This window comes from Coloeus monedula, assembly GCF_965178545.1.
Source record: "Coloeus monedula genome assembly, chromosome: 12".
NCBI classification, from domain to species: domain Eukaryota; kingdom Metazoa; phylum Chordata; class Aves; order Passeriformes; family Corvidae; genus Coloeus; species Coloeus monedula.
Window position 1 is genome coordinate 7,933,738 of NC_138792.1, and position 23,760 is coordinate 7,957,497.

General features: G+C 41.1%; 1 protein-coding gene across 1 annotated transcript in view; it reads right to left on the reverse strand.

Moving 5' to 3' along the window:
- Window positions 1-4,467: 4,467 nt before the first annotated feature.
- Window positions 4,468-23,760, reverse strand: part of TBC1D8B (TBC1 domain family member 8B) — a 33,093-nt gene continuing 13,800 nt past the window's right edge. Inside the window, exons 7-21 of the mRNA XM_082289458.1 lie at window positions 22,100-22,267; window positions 21,392-21,541; window positions 20,104-20,254; window positions 19,660-19,874; window positions 19,089-19,206; window positions 18,087-18,372; window positions 16,684-16,813; window positions 13,094-13,192; window positions 11,871-11,939; window positions 11,443-11,683; window positions 10,710-10,775; window positions 10,511-10,594; window positions 9,613-9,669; window positions 9,192-9,289; window positions 4,468-8,861 (exon numbers count right to left, since the gene is read on the reverse strand). Coding sequence (XP_082145584.1) covers window positions 8,451-8,861; window positions 9,192-9,289; window positions 9,613-9,669; window positions 10,511-10,594; window positions 10,710-10,775; window positions 11,443-11,683; window positions 11,871-11,939; window positions 13,094-13,192; window positions 16,684-16,813; window positions 18,087-18,372; window positions 19,089-19,206; window positions 19,660-19,874; window positions 20,104-20,254; window positions 21,392-21,541; window positions 22,100-22,267 — 2,343 coding nt within the window. The 3' untranslated portion in view covers window positions 4,468-8,450. The remainder of the gene's footprint in view (window positions 8,862-9,191; window positions 9,290-9,612; window positions 9,670-10,510; window positions 10,595-10,709; window positions 10,776-11,442; window positions 11,684-11,870; window positions 11,940-13,093; window positions 13,193-16,683; window positions 16,814-18,086; window positions 18,373-19,088; window positions 19,207-19,659; window positions 19,875-20,103; window positions 20,255-21,391; window positions 21,542-22,099; window positions 22,268-23,760) is intronic.

Consider the following 23,760-nt stretch of genomic DNA (forward strand, 5'->3'; position numbering starts at 1 on the left):
CAGGAGAGCACGATGCCGTCAGAGCACGGCACGGGAGAGGTCAGGCTCCGTGGGGAGGTGGTGGCCAGAGGGATGATCCCTGACAGGGATGCATGGCTGCAAGGGCCTTGTTTGCTGGGATTCCCCTGCAGCCAGTCCGTGATGCTGTTCCGGCAGCAGGGTGTGCCCTGGCCCAGCACCGTGGTGCCACTGGAAGCGGTGGCTTTCTGGCTGCAGGGAGGGGAGTTGTCAGGTCGCCGTGAAGCTCAGTTTGCAATGGAAAAAACCCTTTTCCATTCAGGACTTCAATGCTGAAAGTCACTGTGAATTTAAGCCCAGCATTTGGAGCACATAGACTGTACCAGTCCGCAGGACACCATTGGATTACCGTGTACATAACTCGTTTTGCTGTAGTAGGTCCATTGTGGATTCTTTTTCCTTTTTCTATACCTCAGTCCCGCATATTTTTGTTTTCCAGGAGATTGGATAATGCTGCTAATTTACATAACACCACTTTTGCCTGAATTTCTTACTGTTGTTATACCAGCTCACATCGCAGCTAGTACAATATTTGTCATGTTTTGGTTTTGGTTAACAAGTGAAGATAAATTTGTATGGTTTTTACTCCCTGTAGCCAAATATTTTTCAGGTTACAGACAAAGAATCTTTACTCCTTTTTTTTTGTTTGTTTCAAGTGATGTAGTTGTATATGTTTCTATACATAAAAACAAACAAACATGCATAGAACAGCATATGACAGCAAACTTTGTGGTTTTGCTAGGTCATGTTTCAATTTGGCAAACCCAAAATGTATAATCACAACGCACGCGATGTTACAAGCCCATAGGGTCAGCAATAAATTGTATTTTTGTAAATTGTCACTTTTTAACTATATGTTTATATTTATGAATTGAAAAAACAGTTTATTCCTCAGTGGGTGTATAGTTAAGTGTCCCTACTGTTTGTGTCTTTCCAAAGGAAAAATTTAAAAGTACATTTTTGAAGTGTTAGTAGCTGAGTACTAACTTTGGGCATTGTTAGAGCCCAAACATAGATGGGTTTGGCCATTACTGTAAACTTTGCAGGGCAGTGGTTAGTTAGGACCAGGTCCATCTAGCAGTAAAGCTCCAGCTGGCAGACAGAGCAAGATTTAGAGAGGAGTTAGTTCCTAATGTTTAGTTCTTAGCATCTGTTGAAACCAAGCAAAGAATGCTTGGTTTTGCCTTTTTTTTTTTTTTTTTTTAATGGGGTTTTCTTTTTGTGTGTGTTTCCTTCTTTTCCTTCTGCAAGCCACTTCCTTGGCCCTTCGCAGCATTGCAGCAGCTGGTGTTACTGGTGCTGTTGGCACAAGCAGCTCCAAGCAGCCCTGTGTTTCAAGAGAAGGGTGCAGTGGGGCTCGTCTAGCCCTGGTACACCAGGGGCTGTTTCCCAGCAGTTCTTCCTGGGGAAGGGGATGGGATTTTGCTGTGCCACGTTGCCTGGGGAGTGGTGGTGGGAGGACAGGCTTCTGGAGCTGGGCTCAGCCAGGAGCTTTTGGGGCTGGTGCAAGGCCCCAGGGTGCTTTGGTGTTTTGAACAAAAGCTGTGCCAGTCCCTGGCTTTCCATGTGTCCCCTCCCTTGGCAAAAGCATCTGCACGGGTCAGCTTTGACTGGGACATTGAGTGCACAGCTCCCAGGGGTGCCAGACATGATGGATCGTGGGTTGCAGAGCTGGCCACATGCAGCATTTTGGGGAGTGTTCTGGGCCATAGAATGGAGGCAGTGAGGTGCCCGACAGCCTGGGGTCCGGTATCGGGGCTCATGCCTTGTCAGCACCGTCCCTGGCTGGGCCCCACCCCACACAGCACATGCAGCGCCTGGGTGCTGGGCAGCCGAGCAGCTGCTCTTGGACACAGTTGGAGCCAGCCCCTCCATTTCAAACCATCACAAGAAATCGTGGCTACAGCACAGCCATGGGCTGGGACCACCTCACTGCTGGTAGTGGGATGTGGAACACCTGCCTTTGTGGGGCAATCTGGAGCTGAAATAGTAACACCTGGGGCTTTCCTACTCTGCAGGTTTGCGCTGCAGTAAGGACCAGCATAGAGCCTTCAGGGTAGGAACCTTGTGTTTTTAAAGCACTATTAGGGTCTCCCTCTCCCCATTCTAAGGCAGTGGGGTGACTCATGAGGATGCAGTAGGTGGGGGTTGTATTTTTGGGATTGTTGTTTGTGGGGGTTGTTGTTCGTGGGATTTTTTCCACCATAGCCTTGGCACATAATGTTGAAGGGGAGGCAAACACATATATTTGTGTTAGGGCTCCAGCACTGTGCAGTTTGTGGCTCAGGGTGGCTGGCTGAAGGGAAAGGCTGTGCATTTTCCTGGCTTCCCCATTAAACCTGCATCACCCCAGCACATCCCCATGGCTTGTCTGCAGTGTCCCATCACCACACATGAGCCCAGACATGGCAGGTGGCAATCAAATGGATCTCAGAGGTGGTGGTGGTTGGGGTCAGGGGCTTGGGGGTGTATTTTTTTAACAGGGCGTGGTAGGGAGGTAGCTGAGGCAGAGCAGTTTTCTGGCATTGCTGTGGCTTTGGCAGTGAGTCCAAAAAAAAATAGGGGTGGGAAGGGGTTCCGGGGGAGGTGGGAGGCAATGGGTGCGCCAGATGGGGCCGGGCCCTGGGCACGGCCCTGCTGATGGCAGCACTGGGCTGCAGGGACAGAGGGCTGGGGGCACAGCCCCTGCTCACAGCTCCCAGCAAGGAGCACAGGAGCTTGGTGAGGATGTTTACATGTTAGATCAGCCTTGCTAAAACCAGACACCTAAAAACGCACTTTATCATGTGCCCCCCCCTTATCTCAGAGCACCCCCAGCCGCTGGCCTCACTGCTGGTGGATGGGGGCTGCACAGTCCCAGGCACTGCCTCAGGGGCAGGGCCTTGTTTTCTTGACATGCTCCAAAGGACAAAATCCCACCGTCCCTTTCTGGGGCTTCCTTGGTCTTTGCTCAGTCTGTCTCCAGCCAAGGGGGAGGCTGAGTCAGGGCCAGGAGGGTTTTGCCTTATATTGTCCCTGACGCTCAAAAAAATAGATGGATAAAAAATCTCTTTATTCAGGTTGATTTGTATTTGTTTACCTCGGTGTTAGCTATGACCTGTGTTTTTATGACTCATTTGGAATTGAGGGTTGCTGGTGGGTTTGGTTCACAGCCCCCCAGCCGCTTACAAGAAAACACAAGTGTGACTTGTTGGTGACAAGCAGAGGGCAGGGACGTGACCGATGGCAGCAGGGTTGGCCTCCAGTGTCAGTGTTGACCTATCAGTCATAAATGTTCTGAGGTTTTCTCGTACACAATTACCTATATACTATAAGTCTATATATAGATATACATATTTCTAATATACATTTATATGTATGGACATGTATATCTATATATAAATATATATAGGCCACACAATTCCAGACCTCTGAAAACACAGGCAGCTTTAATTAATAAAGTCTTGCACTTTTAGCGTATTTGTACATATAAGCTAAAGCCTGGTGGGTATAATCAGGCTGATTTGACAAACACAATGAGAAGTTACTGTATATATTGTATAGTCCATGCAAGAAAAAAAAAGAAAATAAGAAAAAGTCAAGAATTGAGTATAAATCTTGGTTTATTTTATATGATGTTGAATATAAATACATTTATAAATGTTACTATTCTTAAAAGTATTTTGTAATGGGAAAAAGTAAGTGTCTTATGAAGATGAACAGTAAAGATTTTATTCTTGTTTTGAATCTATGTCCCTGCACAGCTCCATTGAATGGGAGCCCGTGCATTTTGACAAGCTTTAAACAGATTGTACATAGTATTTAAAAAAAAAATAAGAAGAAATAAAATAATACTCTTACACACTATGTACTGTTGTTATTCCCTGGGTGGTGTGGGTCTGTTGGGGATCTGATCCCTACTCTCCAGGAGAGACAAGAGCAGCAGCCATTGTGTCCATGTGCATGGACAGCTGAAGGGATGGGGCTCAGGACAAGGAGTGGGATTTCTGCGACCAGTGCCAGAGGCAATAGGAGCAATGCATAAATTAGAAAGAACAAGGGATCAGGGTCTGCACACTGTTTGAATTTGGATGAAAAAAGCAAGTGCCAGTACTCCTGGGCTCTCTCACTTACCAGGTCAGCACTGAAGCCAGCTCAGGCTGTACTCCAGCCTAAACTAGTCCCAGGCTGCGAAACACAGGTCCCCATTTTTCTTCCACTTCTGGGAGGCTGCTGTCCCAGCAGGGGCTTTGGCTTCGTCCTTGTTTCGGAATGCACTGACTAAACATGGCTTTAACGTGGCCAACACTCTTGAAGGAACTTCCACAACAGGCCATCACAAGAAATAATAGTGCCTCAAAGACAGGGTTTTTTTCTTAAGGGAAACAATATTTTATTTAACATCCCATTTGTCTTACAGTACCTCTGCATACAACACATTGTTTAAAAGCCAATCTGTCAACACAAACATGTGCTGCCATCTTGGTAAAGTGACAAAGCTATAGCAAAAAAGACAGAATAGCCTATTTTTCTGGAAACAAGTCGGATATTTCCTTCTGTTTTAGTCCAGATAACAACAGCAATCACAATCAAGAACCTTGTATGGTACAATTGGATGAAAAACTTCTGATAAAATCAACACACAGCTATTTCTTAGTCACTATGGTAGCAAACTCTTCTAAAATGACATTATTATTCAGCCATTAGAGTGATGAACAAGTTGCTTGTTTTAGGAATCGATGGAAACAGAAAGTGATTTTTCTGTATCACATGGCAGCAGCCACTTCCATGTCCTGGGAAATGCTACTGGTTGAATTACCATCAGTTCTCCCCCATGGTGGAAAGAGCTGGTATTTTTTGAGTTATTTCCTCCCCTCACATGCCCAAGGCCTGTGCTGGGGCACACAGAGCAGCCAGTTCCTTGTGGGGGTCAGGGCTGTCACTGGTCACCCCGAGCACAGGGAGCAGCGCCAGGCTCCAGAGCAGCACATTCCATATGGCAAGACCAAGAAGACATCACAGCTCTGCTGGCTATGTCCCCAGGCTACTGATTAGGTCTGACAAAAGGCATCTTAGTACACAGCAACAATGGCCCAGCCACAAGGAAGGACTGTGCAGTGTCCTCAAGAGCCACTGTCAGTGCTGTGGAGTCCCCCTGCCGACTCACAGGGGTGATGCTGCAGCAGGCACTGCAATTGTCAAACTGTACAAACAGCATCAGTAGTTGTAGCAATCTATAGCCTACCTACAACTGCCTATTTTGTACTGAATGATGCACCTGCACTTATTTCCTATGACTGAACCTGAAAATAAAGGCGGAAAACTTCATGAAGACTTACAGAAAGTAACACAGATGAGTGAAGTGACACAACAGAAGTGCTTCCTGTTTGTGGGCACACCCAGCGCCCTCAGGTGATGTGATGGGAGTCTGGGGCCATCTTTGCATCACCAGCTTCACCTGGCCAAGAAGCTGTATGGCACAGGGACCTGTGTCCCTGACTGTGCAGGGCTTTGAAGTCAAGGTATCACTCTTCAGGAATGAAGGCAGGGAACGAGCTGCTGTTGCTCTAGCAAATCCCAGGTAAACCTGCATCTATTTGTTAGCCAGCCTGTCTGGAATAGGGATGGAAGGAGCTGGAATAGGAGAGTGAAGGAAAGAAGCTAAACACTAACTCCAGAGTTACTCTGTCACAAGCAGAGCTCAACTTCTGGTGCACTGTGGTAGTAGCTCAGCAAACATACCTCTGGGTCACACTCCGTGGAAATCACTGGCACTTGCTACATCTACATCTCCCCAGAGAGACCAGCCCATGCTCCAGAGGTTCCAAAAGGAAGACCCTGCCAAGGTGGGCCGTTGCCTGAATGCTGCCAGCCTGCTGGAAGTGACCTCGCTCCACCCTCCATCCTGCTGAGACTGGATGCCTGGTCACTGGGACTAGTCTTCCTGGATCAGCCTGCAGGTGTATTACAGGAAGAATTTAAAGACACCACCCATTTGGGGAAAAAACATTAAAAAATTGAACAAAAAATCCATGCAGTTAATAAAAGTTAGTGTTCCCCTACATATCCTAACTTCTCACTTTAAATCTATTTTGATATATATATATATGCTGGTAATGTTTCTTTATACATAGACACGACATCTGACAAGAGCTTCTACCCAGCTGGCAAAGGCTCTACAGTCTCTTGGGTGGGCACTGATAGAAAAGGGCATTGTACAAACTGAGCACCTTTTTACAACCAGCTAACAACAGAAGGTTGTTGTACTTTGCAAGTTCCTTCACTACACTCTTCTGTACATTCACATCTTCTGTATATTCACATCTTGGCTCTTTCTCATTTAAAAAAAGTCTTTGAAATTTAAGACTTTCATATCTCTGTTACCTTGATTAGCAAACAGTTCACAGCTTTGACTACTTGTTGACATAAACAGTATCTCTCATAAACCTCCAAAAACTTTTGGGATGGGCAGCTGTATGTATTTTTGTGAGGCTCCATTAATTCATCATGGCTATTTGCAGTAGAATTACTCACTGATCAAACCTTATCTGAGTACATCCTGGACTAGAACAACAATATCATCTGTTTTGTATTTCTAAACAACTTTGTGAAAACAGTGAGTAAATACATTTTCAGATAAGTAATACAGTGTGGCCCTATCCATATCCACTTACATGGATAAATTAGTTTTTCTATTTTATACATAAAAATACAAATCAGCACTATATTGTATCAAGTGCAATTACTTTGTGAAGGCTTCTGAAAAAAACTTCCTCATTCTCTACATGTATGATAAAGCTTTTGGACTTCTTCAGTAAAACTTTATTTTACATTAATACCTGAGACTATCGGGGAGAGTATAAGACATAATTCATAAATTTAACACCAACTGCAATGATGGCATTTCACAAAGTGCCTGTAACACAAGTCAGAAATTCGTTTTATTCTTCATTCACACTAGTATTGCAAGAAAAGCCTCAGAAAGATACCATCCCCATTCTGCTTCTTTAAAAAAACATGCACAGTATAAAAATAATGCTGCTCTGCAGAAAAAGATTGTCATACAGGCTTTAGAAACAGACATTTTTATCTAGTTTAGCACAGACTCCCCACTTACTTTGCTACTGTTATTAAAATACAAGCTCTTACCCTCCTCTGAATGCCTTCTAGCACCAGTTACCAAAGACTCAAAGTCAACATTTCTCAGCATTTACACTGGCAGAGCTTTCCTCCACAGAATCTCCACTATATCATATTTTCTATATTAAAATTTTCAAGTCAGATTCAAGGCGGTTTTCTTGTTGCCTTGAATCCTGACAGATGGAAAATATTACAGCAGCAATAATCCCGAGTGCTATAGAAAAGCAATAGTAATTACTGGGTTGAGATAGGGACTCAGGGTAGGCAAAGAAGCAACTGCAATCTGTCCCTGAGCAGCTCAATAGTCAGCATTCAGCTACAGTTGGCCTGTGCTTGGACTTTCCAAACACCAGCAAAAACTCTACATTTCATCAACATGCTCCTAAGAAGACAAGAATGGCTCCTCTTGCCACATAAAGTACAAACACCATGTGGTCAGACAGATTTAGCCACTGCTTTCCCTTGATTTCAAATATTATCAATAATATTTGATTTCAAATATTATCAATAATATTGATTTCAAATCAATCAATATTAGTTTTTGCATCCTTGTGCAGCCTGGATGAACAAATAAGCTTCTGTCCTTTTCACCTTTTTTTTGTAGGAGGATTGGTATGAAAGTGGGAAAGAGACCTCTAGGCCGAGCAAGAAAAGCAGGCAACCAGTTTTTTGTTGCAAATACTGAGCCACGGGCTGGGAGAATGCAGTCTGCAAACTGCTGATGAGGGGCTGGAATCTGCTGGAGTCCAGACCCATGGGTAACCTTAAAGCAGAGGAATAGAGAGCAGGGCAACTTCCTTCTCTAATCTCATGGTCTTGTGCTACCACAGCCTCTGTTCTTAGTCTTCACCCTGCTTTGACCCCAGTCCACATGCAAGTTTGTAAATAATTAATTACTGTGGAAGACAACCTCCAAGCTGTTGATACTCCTTTAAAGTGAAAATGGAAAAAAGTAATTCCTTTTATCACAGTAATAGAAATGAACCTGGAGAACACTCACTCTAACAACAGTCATTCAGATAGGTTTGCAACAGGTACACACGCAGTATCTCCAAGCAATGTGGCATGTTTTAATAACATGGTAAAGACAGTTTATTATTCAGTCCCTTTTTTCGGAGTGAAACTTATGAACAATGCAAGAAAGTGATTGTGCTTCAAACTATTTTTATTTACATTACATACCAGTAATCTGATAATTAAAGCTAACTCTTCAAACTTCATTCCCCATGTAAACACCAGACTTGATTTCCATAGTTACAGCCTTCATTTGTAAGCATTTCATGTGATTAATTCAGAGTCAAAGGTAAAGAAAATTACACTCTGGTTCTTGCTTTAAGCTGTAAATTTTTAGCACTCTCTATTTTAGCTTTTATGTCATGAGGTTTTTCAAAAAATCTCACAAAGGCTGGCTCATTTAATAAGGATGCCAGAATCTGTTCAAAGGCAAAAGACCATTCATGGTTCCCTCCCGAACTCTGTGCTCTACTGCCTTCAGTCTGCTCAGAGCTGCTTTCCTCCTGCCTTTCTCTGGGGACTTCAGCAGCCATCTCTGTATCAGCAAGTGGACTTTTGACAGGTGACATGGGACTCTGCAGTCTTCTGCCAACTTCTTCCATTTTCAGCAGGAGGCTGGTCACCACCGCGATAGCCCGATACAACAGCTCCTCCTCAGGATCCCCATGGAACAGATTGTAGAGAGTTTTTGAGAACTGGATAAACTGAGACTACAGAGAGATACAGAGGAGACTGTTCAGAGAAGAGCAACACAACTGTCTTGTTTCACTACCTGTTGTGCTCTCAGTCCAGTGCCTGCTGCTGCCAGGCACCTGGTGCAGCTGCTCTAATGACAGCATGGACCAGCTCTGAGAAACCTCTGTGTGTCTCAAAGTCCCTCTCTTCATATGTTACAGCAGTTTTACAAAGCCACAGTCCAATGATTGATGTGAAGATTTGAAATTTAAGGGACCCTACAAATCCTTTAGAAATATTGTAACAAGACTTAAAGGGTAAACTTTCAAGATAAAATAGACTTAAATAAGAGACAGACCATTTACCTGATTCATTCTTGGCAAATCCTTGATGTTTTCTTCTTTTTTAAGAAGTTCATCTTGCCATTGCTTCAGATATGCCTGAATATCAACCTTCCCCTTCCCTTTATGAAGGGGAAGAAGTGAAAAAAAAAAAAAAAGTGAACAAACAAGAACTAAGAGCTTCCCACAAGAACTAAAAGATGATATGCAAAAGAACTGGCATCTTCAGTGTCATTCCTTCTCAACAGAGTGGTGGGGCCAAGGACTACACAGGAGCAGAGTTTACACTGCCCTTTTGCTCCCACAACTACACTTACATAAGTGGAGAGAATGTTAGCAGTGCACTAAGGATGACGTTACTGAATATACTCTGTCAGCACACACTTTCCCAGCTCTACTCCCCCAAAAGACACAGTTACCAAATGTGCCACCAGGATTCTTTTACCTTTTTCTGGGCTGCTCTTCAAAGAATCACTTTCAAGACTATCCCCAACAGATGAAACTACAATTTAGGAGAAGAAAGAAACAAACAAACAAACAAGTTATTTATTTCAGAAAAGAGGACCAATGTTTCATTTCCCTTATCAAAAATTCCTTCCTTAAGGGGCAAGACCCTCAATGTTCTCAGCACAGATTAGGTAAAAAAGAAACCACATGGTAAAATTTGCATACTTTCTATAAAAACAGAAGCCAATGTGAGGCAGAAGATCACAAATGAAACTGCTATCAGTTATATCAAATAATCTTTATAATGTTCATGGTCCATGACTTGAAGAGCAGCAGGAACAGTACCTATTTATTAACTACTTTGGGCAGATTTTAAAAACCAAAAGGGGATCTGTCTTCCCTATAAAAATCACACAGCTTTCAAGAGTATTTGAAACAGATTATTTTATCAACTCCATAAACTTAATAAACCTTTTTCAGGTTTGAATTTTGAAACACTTGCTTATGTGCCTCAAAGTAAGTATGGATTTGGTATTTTAATTCTTGAGGCAGAAAATACCATCCCTTTATGCCCAGGATGCAAAAATAAAACGGCCATCACTTCAAAACCACAACAGGCTGCCTACAATGCTGAAAAATGCCAACCAAATACGCTCTGCTATTTCCATGTAAACACCTATGGCCTTTGAATTCAACCATCAGATGAGCTACCCACAAATTCCCCACAACTTTATTCAATTTTAACTATCTACAGAAGATCTTCACAGAGGATTCTGTTAACAGGGATATGATTTACTGGATTTACTAGTTTTCAGAAGAAATCCCCGTTTTTCACAGGATAAGTAACAGATCCCTTCTCATATTCTGCAGGCAAAACCTCACACTCTGGAGCTTACCACTGAGTTGGCTGAAGTGGATCAGCTCTTCTTTTGAAAGATCATCCCCTTTGGAAGGGCTTAGATATTCTACTTCAGTAAAAGCTGCAATAAATGATTGAATAAAGTGGGTTTGTGGCACCCAGGCATTACCAAAGCAGTAATAACAATGACAAAGACCAGAAACAGCTCTCCCCAAATGCCACTGCTTCTCACTTACCTGGAGGGATGTGCAACTTAAAAAGAAGCTTGAGTTTGTCAGTGAAGCTTCCATTATACATCGTATCTGTTAGGGGAAAGGACAGTCTATTCAACTGGACCAAACTTTAAAACACCTGTTTAACCTAAACAAATACAACCCAGGGAGGTTGGAACTGGATACCTACCCTACCTTACAGGGAGTATAATTAGAGATTAATCTTAAGGAAAGCACTATCACCTGTGGCTGAGCCTGGGGTTAGCCTATGCTGAGGAAAAAACACTAATAATGTCTATGACTTACTAAAATAAAACCACAGCACCAAAGAAATACAGCACTAACATCTCCACATTTCCCTTACATTTTTGTTTCCTGAATAATACCACTTTGAAAACAAGATGAAAGGAACAGAGCAGTGAGCCAAGAAAGCTTTCAGTTCCCCAGAGATACAAGGCATTGGTCATCCTGCACAATCTGTGTATAAGATGACTTAGTATGAAGATTTATCATAAACCAAACAGGCTGGGCAATGAGATCAGACCATTCTAATTTTTTGATATTTTGATCACCAAGCCATATTTAAATTTAATCTCCAAGAAGGGATTATTCTGTCTGTGACAAAAATCACACTATTTGACCCTGTGTTAAGAGACTAAGTCTCCTTAGCTCTCCATATCGTGTATGGAAGGTGACACACCGCAGGACTACTCCCAGGAGCCTCGTGAACGTGCTCATGTATGTGTTGTTGCCATACCAAGAACACAGGCAAATTGCTTGAAGTTTATAAGGCAGTCAGAGCCCTCATCCATCAGCCGGAATGTCCACAGGGCCAGGGAGTCCCTGTTGGCACAGTGTGACCAGGGGCTCAAGAGATGGCAGAGAACCCTGAACTGTTGGCAGTCAATGCGGTACTGGTCAAGGTAGGGCAGACTGGCATCATGATGTTGCAGGACAGGACTATTTACACTCCAGTAACATGAAAGAAAGTGCTCCTTCTGCAAAGAAAGATAAAACATGAGGTTTAAGGAAACAACAAGTCTCTCCAGGGGAAAGATGTGAGGAGTTAACTACGTAATCAGATTTACAGCTGGCATGTAAAACATACATTGAGTCCAACCTTTATCTCTATTTATTAAAGCCATTTCAAAGTCTGTTCAGTAAGTGAGGAAAATGGCACATTACCTTGAACAATTCATAAAGCTCTTCAAGATCACTAGGACTGAATTTTACTTCTTGAGACACAACACGTAGCTGAAACAAAATTAAGAAAAAATTAATTAATGGGTCTTCCCTCTTTGGAATAAGGCCATAAAATAAAATTATGGGAGACTTAACATTACATTAAGAGACACTGTTTGCATATTCCAGGTTTTGGCATGTTACAATTAGAAGTAAGAATAGCACTTCTTTTAAAAAGTAATCAGAAGATTATAGATTAAAAGAAATAATTTCTCAAAAAAAAAGAAAAGCTTAAAGCTAGTCACGTTACTAACATACATGGAGCCTACACTATGAAACCCAGGAGATAAAACTCCTTAATATTTGCAATTATTTATAATGACGCAACATATAGCTTCCTTTAAATGGGCAAATGCATGTTCAGCTCTCAACAGTGAAGCTGAATCCTCATTTTTTTAAATTAAAAAATTGTTCACAGCTTTTTAAAACAAAGTTTGCTGTAAGACCAGCTTCCATCTTCACAATATATATGTTTTGTAAAATGAAATACAACAATGCCATCTTAGCATAACCACCAGCATTTAGTTTCTGTTGCTACAAGCCAAACTTACTACAGAAAGAAGCACTGGGTGGTGGACAGGCTAGTATTATCACCACCAGGTATTGGAAATGAGCCACTGAAAGAAAACAGGCAAACAAAGGAAGCTCCTCACAACCTCCACCTTCATTCATCAGTCTGAACTGAAAGGATGAGATAGGCAGATGGAAAGCTGCCACATCACCAGACATTCACACACATCACAGACAAAAAGCAACTCCTGTTGAATGCACTACAATAACCTCTTCAGTGCTGCTTCCCAGAGTAAAAATGCAGGTGCTTAATTATTTTACTGTACGGTGCTCTGTGCCTCTAAGAGAAATGCATTAACCTCAGCAGATAGAAATACAGGTCAGCCTGTTCCAATCCACACAGAGTGTGAGAGGTATTCCAGCCTTTAGAAGTGGCTGGCGAAGGTGTTACTTGTAAGAAGACCAGAAGGTCATGCTGTGATTCACAGACTGAAAACATCACAGGCCAAGCCTTAGTTAACAGACACCCTGCAGACATGAGGGGGTTCAGTGTATAAAATAATATATTTGGCCTTGGAAACTGTAGCTCTTCTCAGAACATTCCAAAAGGGAATGAATTTATCAGAGAGAAGGCTGAACTCTTCCAAGTCACTCACCACATTCTGCTTGGTCGTGGCTTCCAAGGTCTGGATCACATAAAGCCTGTTCCTGCAGCGCAAGCTCTCCACATCCTCATAGCGAATATCACCGTATCTCTAAGAAGAAAAGCACCATTCCATTCAACTGTTGGGAGACACATCTAAACAGGTATTTTTGTCTTTCTTGCAGCTAAGCATAATATAGGCATGGACACAAAGGAAGATCACAGAAACTCTGAGGAAAAAATAATTTATTAGAGCACTAACATTCTCCCTAACCAGTGTAACTCTCAAAAGGGTGTTTAAAAAGTGTTTCAGAGAGTGATGGAGAAAGAAGAAACTGGAGTAGTTCCCTTTGTGGGAAGACAAAGGAAGGGATTTTACTGTGTGTTGGCTCTATGCCCAACTCTGCTATCACATGGTGACTACTACTGCAAGGCAGGAAAGTCTGGGATTTGCATGTTGTCAGGAACTGAAGTTCACTCTAGTGAAATTAAGAAATTACCTAAGTAATTTCTGAATCATTCCTAGCTACCTCTGTAATTTCTGAAGGACAGGATAGGTGTCTGAGCACTGGAGTAGAAAAAATGCATTTTCATTTAAGGAAAAGTGGGATAGGAGGCAAAAACTAGAAACAAATTATCAGAGAAATCATGGAACAAAATTATTAAACAATTAAAATCTAAACAGAAACCAGGAGATCAAAACAGGACAACATTCTTTATCAAGACTGTGCCAAATCAATTTAATTTCCTTCTATGAGGAAATTCAGTAGAAGTGAAACAGCAGATTCAACTTCTTTTCTGTAAGTTTTTTTGACACTTTTCAACAGCACAGGCAATCAGGAAGACATGGCCTAACCACGACCACCATGCACCGTGGGCAAAACTGTAACTAAAATTCTAGTAACAAACTTTGAGAACAAATGAGTGATAAACAACCAAACTATGCAGGACTTTCCAGAAGCTTTTCTGCAGTGTGTTTGTTTCCTTATCAGCAATGCCCTTTAAACAAGATATGAAAAACTGCAACACAGACAAGAGTCTGAGCACATTAACTTTGATGAAAGGTTAAAGGAACTGGTTGTACTAAATCTAGAAAAATAATAGATCAGGCAACTCCCTATTGGGAGAGCAATCTGTAGGACTCATTCTTGTAAATTAAGAGTCATGATGAGGCTGGAATCCAACTGAGCACCCTGATCTAGCTGCTCCTGCTCACTGCAGGGGCATTGGATTAGATGGTCTTTAAAGGCCCCTGCCAACCCAAACTATTCTATAGTTGATTCTATGACCAGACTTGAAAGGGTAAATGATGAACAACGACCTAATAGCAACAAGGAACTACAGAGAAAACCACAACCAACTCTCCTTGATAGTGCTTTATGAACATCCGAGAGAAATTATACTGGATATTTTCCCACATGGGCAGAGAAATCCTATAATGGACTAAAGATTTTGCAGATTTTCTTTTGTTGAACTGTTTCAACAGCACTAGACTTTTTAAAGGATGATCTGGGTGAATGCTGGACAGGAAGCTGGACTGGATGACCTGTGGAGTTTCCTCCCAGAATTGTATTTCTATGTTCCTGTGGAGACCACTACCAGCATCCTTCTGGCTTGAAACAAAGTGGAAGCAGAGAGAAATTGCATTTCTGGATCATAACTCATTCACTGGTGTGGCTTCTGAGCACTAATATTGTGCAATGGCTGTAGTAAGAATATAAATACAATGTCTAATGTAATTCTGAATTACTGTAATGTGATAAAACATTATAGTTTTCCATTCTCTAGGTAAACATGTCTTCTTAATGCCTGATTAGACTGCCAAAGAATCTGCATTTGTGCCTGAGCCAAAGGCATGAAACTAAACTACATTTTAAATTCAACTCCATACCTTTTCACTTAAACTCATTTATCTTGTGAACACCTGTTCAAAACAATAGTATCACAGAAAGTATCTCTGTTCACTTCTCCATAATTTGTAACCTATTTGCAGAATGACAACTCTACATTGCAGCAATCTTCCCATTTAGAAATTGGTTTTATTTCCACAGTGGTATGAAAATAAACCCTTTACCAAACCGCAACTGTATTAAAATTAACTGTCTGGTCAAAATGGGAAGCAGGAAATTGACTCTTACTTTGTATGAGCAGTTCTCAAATATGAGACACTTGCCAGCACTGAAGAAGCTTAGTTTCAACTGAAGACAATATTTGCATATGAAAAAGGGCCTGTGAGATAGAAACTGGGATATGGGCCTAGGAACAGGGCTGTCAGCTTGGAAGTGGAAAGCTCAGGTTCAAAGATCTGCCCAAAACAATGTTCAAAAGCCACACCAAACCAGAGACTACTGCTTTGGTGCGGTCTCCTGCAGAAGAAAGTGAATTTTTGTTTTACAGTCATGATTCCATCTCTGTGAAAGCTTCAACTTACACTTCTGAATGCAATATACAGCACTTCATTATTTACTGTCTCTGGTCTCTATTCTGCATGTATTCATCCTCACTTTGAGTTCTCATCATGACAAGGAAGACCCATAATACCTTGCAACTTTGTTTTCAAGAATCATAAGGCATTTTCCAAATATGTTTCTTCAGTGCAACGTTCTTGTAAAACAATACTATAGCAGAATACACTTTTGTATGATTAGCCCAGTGCCATAGACAGTTCCAAGAGAAACTGGGTTTCTGATTCTTGTCATTGTTCACCCCATTGAAAGTAACACCCTCTTCTCAGAAAAAGATCAAAGACGACAGTTTCTAAATTGTACAAATTACAGTTAGTTAATCTTCTCTGAGTCAAGGTCAGGACATCTTTTCAAGAGATGCACTGTGGATTTTTTATTAGAAACATGACTGAGAATCAGAAAACAAAAGAACTATCACACAGATAAAAGAAACCAGTTAACAGAAAAAGCAAAATATGAACCTATCTTTTCTCTCAGCTTGCCTTCTGGTGGGCTGAGCAGAAACCTATCTACAAATAGATTAATACCCTGACTCACATCACGGCAAGGGAAAAAAATGTCTGATGGAAATCTGGGGACAAAAAGGAGAAGCTAGATGTATTTCCTCCCCAGTGCAGAGCTCCAAAGCTTAACAACGCAGAAAGTAAACTTGCAAATTGAAAGAAAGTACTGAAAGAATATAGCTGGTCTTCCGCACCCATACCATAAACTACTCAAGTACATAGTTTCCCATATACACTGTTATGTCAAAAGTTACCAGCATCTGCAATGTGCAATAATCAGTCTGAAAGTAGTATAACACGAAGGCTGTTCCTGCTGTGTTTTGTCACTTAGTTAACATCCTAATAATGCAAATGAGGGATGGTAATACATGACCTGCAGTGAATCTAGGGAACTCCACTCAGGATAGACTAGAAAGACCTTATCAGCAGTTAAAAACCCAAAACAACAGAAAAGCAAACCTATCCCATAACCTCTAAGTTTTTCAGTGAGGCTCAACAAAACGCAGAGCCAAATTTCTACCAATCCAGACAGATTTTCTTCCCTAATTTGTACAATGCAACTGTACTATTTTGAATTAGTCCATGAAACATAAACACTGCACAGGATGCAAAAACATACCCACAAGAACACATACTTCATTTGACTCTCGGATCAGGTCAGTGATGTCCACTTTTGGATGGTCACTCTTTGTATCACTGAGGTTGGAGCCTTGCTGCACAGCTGGAGGCAAAGGACTGTCTTTGTTAGTGACACTGTCAAAAAATCTGCACAAAGCAAACACATGAGAAATCAGCAAGAACCAGTTTATCCCAATAAAACAACAGCATTGGCATCTACTGAAGAAAAAGTGTGCAGAGAATGGGAAAAAGCAAAGAATATCAGAGTCAGTAGCACAAATGTGCCGTAATACCAACAAAGATACACAAACATGGGAACTGCCCACCCAGAGAAGGCTGTAGAGCTTCTAGCATTGGGAATTTTTAAGACTGAGCTTATGTGACCTAGTGCTAGCAGTAACCCCCTTTTGAGCGGGAAGTTAAACTAGACCCTTTCCAAGGTCCCTTCCACTTGGCATTCCCGTGGTTTTCTAATCCATATAGCAAGGTTGTACTAAGTGGGACAGAGAAAAATCCTTGTCCTGAACTGTGAACAAGACAACCCTAATTCCCCCAGATGTATAAGCCAAAGACACGCCTGATCTGTACCTGCTTATCACACCTACATAACCAACCTACATAGACCCAGTGGGGAGGCCAGATTTTACAATAAACACCAGACTGCGTGATCTCATAACAAAAATTACATTTTCCTCAATAATTCTGTAGCTCCTACCCCATTCAAACATGTAAAACATGCATGCAACATGTAAAAGCCTCACTGAACAGAAATTCTTATCAGTTCTTAACAGTTATAACTCGTTAACTCCTATAGCACAGTAATTTTGCTGTTTTAATACTCCATGATACACAACCACAAGAGAATTTAGTTAGTCAAGAAAAAACTGTGCAAGTTTTGTTTGCAGTACATCAGTTTGAAGTGCACTTCATGTTGCCAATATAGAACAAACATCTCATCATGATTGAACTCATCGCATTTTTTTGGTCTTATTCCTGTTTTAAGCCATTAATAGCAGAGGATTCAGCAGCCTAAACTACAAGAACTGAGCTAAAGAATTTGCTGCAAGTTGATGCCTGAACTCTCTGGGACAGTCATAATGTGCTTTTGATCATCTCATCATTAGGAAAGATGCCTTCTATACATGATATAAATTCAAGGTAAAAAGTACATTGCTTTTTCCTTAAAATTCACAAAATAGTTTTGGTTTTAGAAGAACTTGAATGTAAGGTGGGATTTTCAGAGGATCCAGGCCCACTTTCCAGCCACCTCTTCCAGAATTTCAGCCTGAGATGAACACTAATTCCTTTCAAGCCTTCCTTCAAGTCTTGGCTAGCTGTCTTCTCAGTTACCTCAGAATGACTTACCTATATGCAATTATAGAACTGCTACGTAACCTGAAAGAGTAAGTTACACTGATACCTGTTGAGAACAGTGACTGCTTCTGCATCATCCTTACAAGTGAGCAACTTCTCCATGTTGTATTCCAACACTGCAAGGCCCAGCTGCAAGATTGCCTTTATTCCATCATAGAAGAAACAGTCCACCACATTGACTGCACTTTCAATTGGCAGCACACTGATAAAAAGGGTAAGGAACCAGGAGAGAGAGACCGAGGAGAAAAAAGTCATGTCCGTCATGTGGTCTGTCAACTGAGGCAGATGAACCCTGATGAGCTCCTCAAACACTGCCTGATCTACCAAGGCACCTGCAGGGAAAGGATAACAAAACCACCACCCAAATCTTAATACAGAGAAACACACTTTTCTCAGAGCACCAGCCAGAAACAAAGTTCCTGTCCTAGTGCTGCTTTGTTGTACAAGCACACACAGGCCCAGCTGCACGGAACCATTGGCTCCTTTCCCAGTGCTGGGAGCTGTGCTCTCCATGCATGGGGCCAGAGCCTTAGGCATGCTTGAAGTGTGTTGGCGCTTTGGTAAGTGCATGGCTGCTTCCAGTGACTCTCCTAACAGCCAATACACTCCCTCTGCAACAGGAGAGAAACTTCACACCCCATTTTCTTCTAGCATATACACCTTTAAGAACTGCATATGAGATCTAAGTCTAAGTCTGGACCTGGAGTAACTCCTTTTCTTTTATCTAAACTGGCTAAGTTTCAAATAAATAGTAGGAATTGCGGTTATAATTCCGAAAGAACAGTATAATAGTGTAACTGACTATTTCCTCAGTAGTTATGCCTAGAATACTGACAACATCTGAAAATCACATCCACGCTTATTTAGGGAGGAGTCATGGGATGTTCTCTGAAACCTCCATTTTCTACTCAACAATACCAAACCAAATGCAATGATTTCTCTCCACAGGTCAGTCTTCAGCTCACTTATTACATTTGTTCTTAACCATGGACATTCAATATAGATAGACATTCAATTCAAGATAGATAAAAAGGCAGATGGATGCTACCAATGATTCGGCGATTGAAATAGTCAGGGAGCATCCTCTCACACACAGCAACCAAAAGCCAGAATGCCTCCTCCTCTTTAGCATACAGCAGAAGCACTGATGTCAGAATATTCATTGCCTGCAACATTCAAATGGGAAAGGAAACATTTCAGAGAAAAGATGGTGAGAACACAACTGGTGCTATTTCTCAGAACTTGTATTTCTGAAAGCACTTTACAGCACATTTTTAAAGTGCTGGGACAACCTACAGCCATGTCCAGGACAAGAGTTTTACTTCTATGTTATTAAATAAAGAGGAGAGTATTTAAAGTACATAAAAATATTTTTTTGTGCTATGTGCCTAGTTGGAGTGCAAATGCATATATGAAGTGGACATGACAGCACTTATAAACTAATTCAAGTACAATGTAAAAGCCCATTTTACACAATGGCATGAAATAAGCAAAGTAAGTGAACCACTAAGCAAGAAACTATTCCACAATTCTGTGACAGATTTTATGAGGTGCTACCATACTGCCATCATGAGCTAATATTTCAACAACCAACACTGAGACTCTCAAAACTGCTGTACCTGACAATATCCAATTTGTGGATTCCTGTGTGCATAAGCTGTAAGAACTCTCCTGAGTGCAGAAATTCCTGTGTCACTTTGAAAAGCAGGATGCTCAGGTAAGGAGCGACGTAAATCTCGTTCAATTTCATCAGTAGCCAAAGTGCATGTTCCTAAGGACTTTTCCACCAACTCAGTGTAATAACCAGGATTAGATGCCATATCATTTACAGCACCTGCCAATACATTGCATTGCACACTATTAGAGGACAACAGTACAGCAGTTATTTGATTGCTCACAATTTGTATAAAAATTTTGGTGACTACTGAGGTACTTCATGAATCTCCAGATATTACTGAAGTAATGTGGCAGAGTAATTCTACTGAAATTAATGGAATCACTCCGCAATGAAAATTGCCAATGATGACTCCCAAAATAAATCAATTACACTTGTTATGCAATACCTGAGAAAAGTAGCCAAAGTTCTCCTCTTAATGCCTCTGGGATGCCTCTTACAACTAGGTCTCGAGTCTTCTTTGTTCGAAACATACTGACCCCATGGCCCCGTTCTGCAAACAGGATGTTCCACGACTGTTCCTTCATTTTTTCTTTCAACTACAAAAGGCAGAACATAACAAGCATTAAGTATACTGGTAGATTCTCCCCAGGTTTCAGAGAACAAAAGTAAATTTTGCTCCCTGTTATATTCATATAAACTGGAAACTGCAGCATTGGCATCCGTATTGATGTGTGAAATGACTGCTGAAGCAAATCAGAGCAAAATCCAGCCTATGCAGGGCACAAATATAGCATAAAATGCCATCTCATACATGACCTACTAGTCTTTAAAGTATGTTTATACCAGATGAGACAGAAGGTAGATCTAATCCAGTATTCCATCTGGCAGAAACCAGCAAGTGCCACAGCACAGGAAGGTCAAACAGACATTTCTCTGAAGCAAAGCAATTGCTGATTGGGTGCCCCAGCTCATGTGAGGCTCCAGGGCTGAGACAGGGTGAATGTCACCACTACAGCTTCTGTGCATGCAGCACTAAGATTTAACGTTGTTAAAGCAATTAACGGTGCCTAAAGGAAAAGTAGATTTTGTCCACTTTTGTTCAACATACTATAAAAAGCAGGACTTAAAAATCTGGACCCCCTTTTGTCCTGCCCAAAGGATATTTATTTTCTGGTATTTCTAATATAAAAAATTTTGCATCTTAATTTACCCAGTTCTGCTGAAAGACTTACTTTGAAATGAAACCCGTCTTCTTGCACATACTATGGAGAAGCAAAAATTGGATGTTCTGCTGCAAAAGCAACTACATTAATATTCTCCAAAGCATAACTTTGTTAGACAGTGGTGCAGAAGAATGAAACAAGGAAGAAGTTAAGTCAATTTCTTATAACATTTTCCTTGCTCCCAAAGAGTTTGTAGTGACTTTGTATCTTGAAAACTCAGATAGACATGCAACATGTTCACTATCATAAAGCAAGCAGCCAACTCTTCCCTGAGGGGTGGAAGAGCAGGAGAAATTAACTCCATGAAGATAAGGCATATCATTATTAAACAAGACGAGCAGAAAATTGAATGGAGCCATGAAGAAGCACCCTGTGGACTCCAAATACAGAAAATGCAGATGAAAGAAGGCTGACAAAGACCCAGAGGAAATCAGCAGCCTGGCTGGAATTCATTTTGATTCTGTCCTTTCCAATTCAATTCCAATGACTATTGGCCATTTTATCCCTTACCATTTTAGAGTCAAGGTTCTCAGCATCCTGAGGATGGTAGACAGTCATTAGTGCTTCTGTACTGACAGTTTTGCTGTTATCTCTCTGGCCCATCTTTGACTGTCCTGCACCAAAATCCTTTGGACTGTCTGTGGCAGAACCAGCTGCAACCTTGAAAAAAAATGTAACGGTGGTATTCATAAATAACAAATAATCTTCCAAGAACCAGCACTGATACCAGACCATCATTGTTTACTATACTAAGTTACAGGTACCAAATACAGGCTTCTAAAATACATGAAAAACAGCAGTCCCTGCTCTGCACAGCTGGGCTTTCAGGAGGCCTCACTTGGGGGGAAAAAAAAAGCCATCTCTTGAGCAAAAAACCAAAATTATGAAAGGACAAATATTTGTAATGAAAACTGAGAATATGAGGATAGGGAGGCTTGACCATCCATCACTACCAAAAAAACTCCATGCATACAATGAACTATACAGAAAACCTGAGAGCACCTGAAAACCAGCATTAGAACTGGAGTTGTTTTTCAAAACCTGAAGAAAAGCAAGGTAAAAGAACCCAAACCATAATGCATTCACAGGAGTACCATTGTTTAACCCATTTTGTTTCACATGAGTACAGTTATTTATCTTTCCAAACCTTAAAACCAGAGGTACATGACTTATTCCTATGAAGAAATTCTAAGAAGTTAGAATAGCAAGAGCAGTTACCTCAGTACTCATGATGTGTTGTGGACTTGCAGTTGCATTGCATTTCATTCTGAGCTTTGTCACAAGCAGTTCAAAATCTCTCACCTCCGTGAAACGAAAAGCTGTTTTCCCTTTGGTACTAATGCTGACTCCTCTGTTGGCTGGATCTGCCTTATCCACCCCTGTGACCTATGGAAACAAGGACACATAAATTAAGCAAGAAATTTTACCTGCTTACTTACAACCTGTTAAGAATACATGTGTAAATGAAACAGGCAGACTTGGTAACACAGGTTACAAGTTGAAAGCTCAATTGCCTGTAGCTATTTTAGCAAAAGGCACTAAGTATTATGCAATAGATTTTTGACAGAGTACCAGAAATCTTCGAAAAGGTTTTCCCAGCTGTGAGTACTCAGCTTATTTGAAAACCTTGTCTCCTTCTACCCACTGAAGCTGTTGCTTTTTTTTTCTTACCATCCAAAAGCAGAGAAAACATGACTTCTGTAAGTAATCAAATGAAACAAGTTTTACAAGACTGAATTTCCACTGAGAATGCCCTGTCAAAACAGCTGTCATAACACATGACAGCTGGAGCTGACTTTAATTGCCATGATGGAACAGTTACAGATTACAGCAGTTAAAACACTTTAATCATGCAAGTACAAGTGTGACAATCATGAGGATCTAGACTGGCATTGCTGATGCATTCACATGGTTAAAGGTAAAGAATGGAAAACCACTGAGGACATTGTTACAGGTAAAGAAGGAAACACCACTGAAATGAGGCAACTGCAGTACTGTAGAACAAATAGTGAGGGCCCGACAGTCCATAAGAATAAATTTAGAGCCAGCTCCTTTAACACAGCCTCTTATGTTATGGAAGTCTCTAGTGGTTGCAGCACTACTTATAGACAATCAAATAAATGGTTTTATGTAGGTGGAGAACACCAAGTGTATTGCTGAAATTAGTACAGCTCACCCCCTATGCCAGGTGTTAGGCAGTGAGTACACAGAGCATGTAAAGCAATTACAGAGCAAGGTTTATTTGTGGGCTATTGTAAAATGTGTCTGGTGTTGAGGAAAAGCTTTTAACACTGGAAGACTGAAATGTGGCAATGTCCCAGATCACATGAAGTCAAGACAGGAATGGAGAGGCTTGGCTGTTTTTTCCCATAAGTTATTCTGCAGTCTACTATAGTACTCTATAGAAATTCCAATGTTGTGTCCTTTGCTATATGGTCCTTACTCTGTCCTTATAGTCTCTTGAGATTATCAGCTGTAATGGCATTGCTACTTGCTCACTTGCCAACAGGATTTTGCTACACTTTTGAACAGACAGCACTGCTCAACTGCTGCAAAAAAAAATGCACTACTGAGCTAAGAAACATGGCAGAGTAATTACTAATCTTCAAAATCCTTTACGTGCTACAATCCTTTACTTCTTATCTTGAGAATGTCTCATTAACTCACCTTCAAGGACTAAGCAAAAGCTTTTTAATTAAAAAAAAAAAAATTAAAACATTTGGATTCTGTACCAAGCTACAGAAATTAAGAGTATATAGAAAAAGGAAAGAAGGTAGAGAAACAAATCTGACACATGAAAGCAGTTCTGAAAACCTACAAACAGAATTCCTACATGCAATACACGACATCACAAAGTAAAGAGGTCCTAATGAAAATCT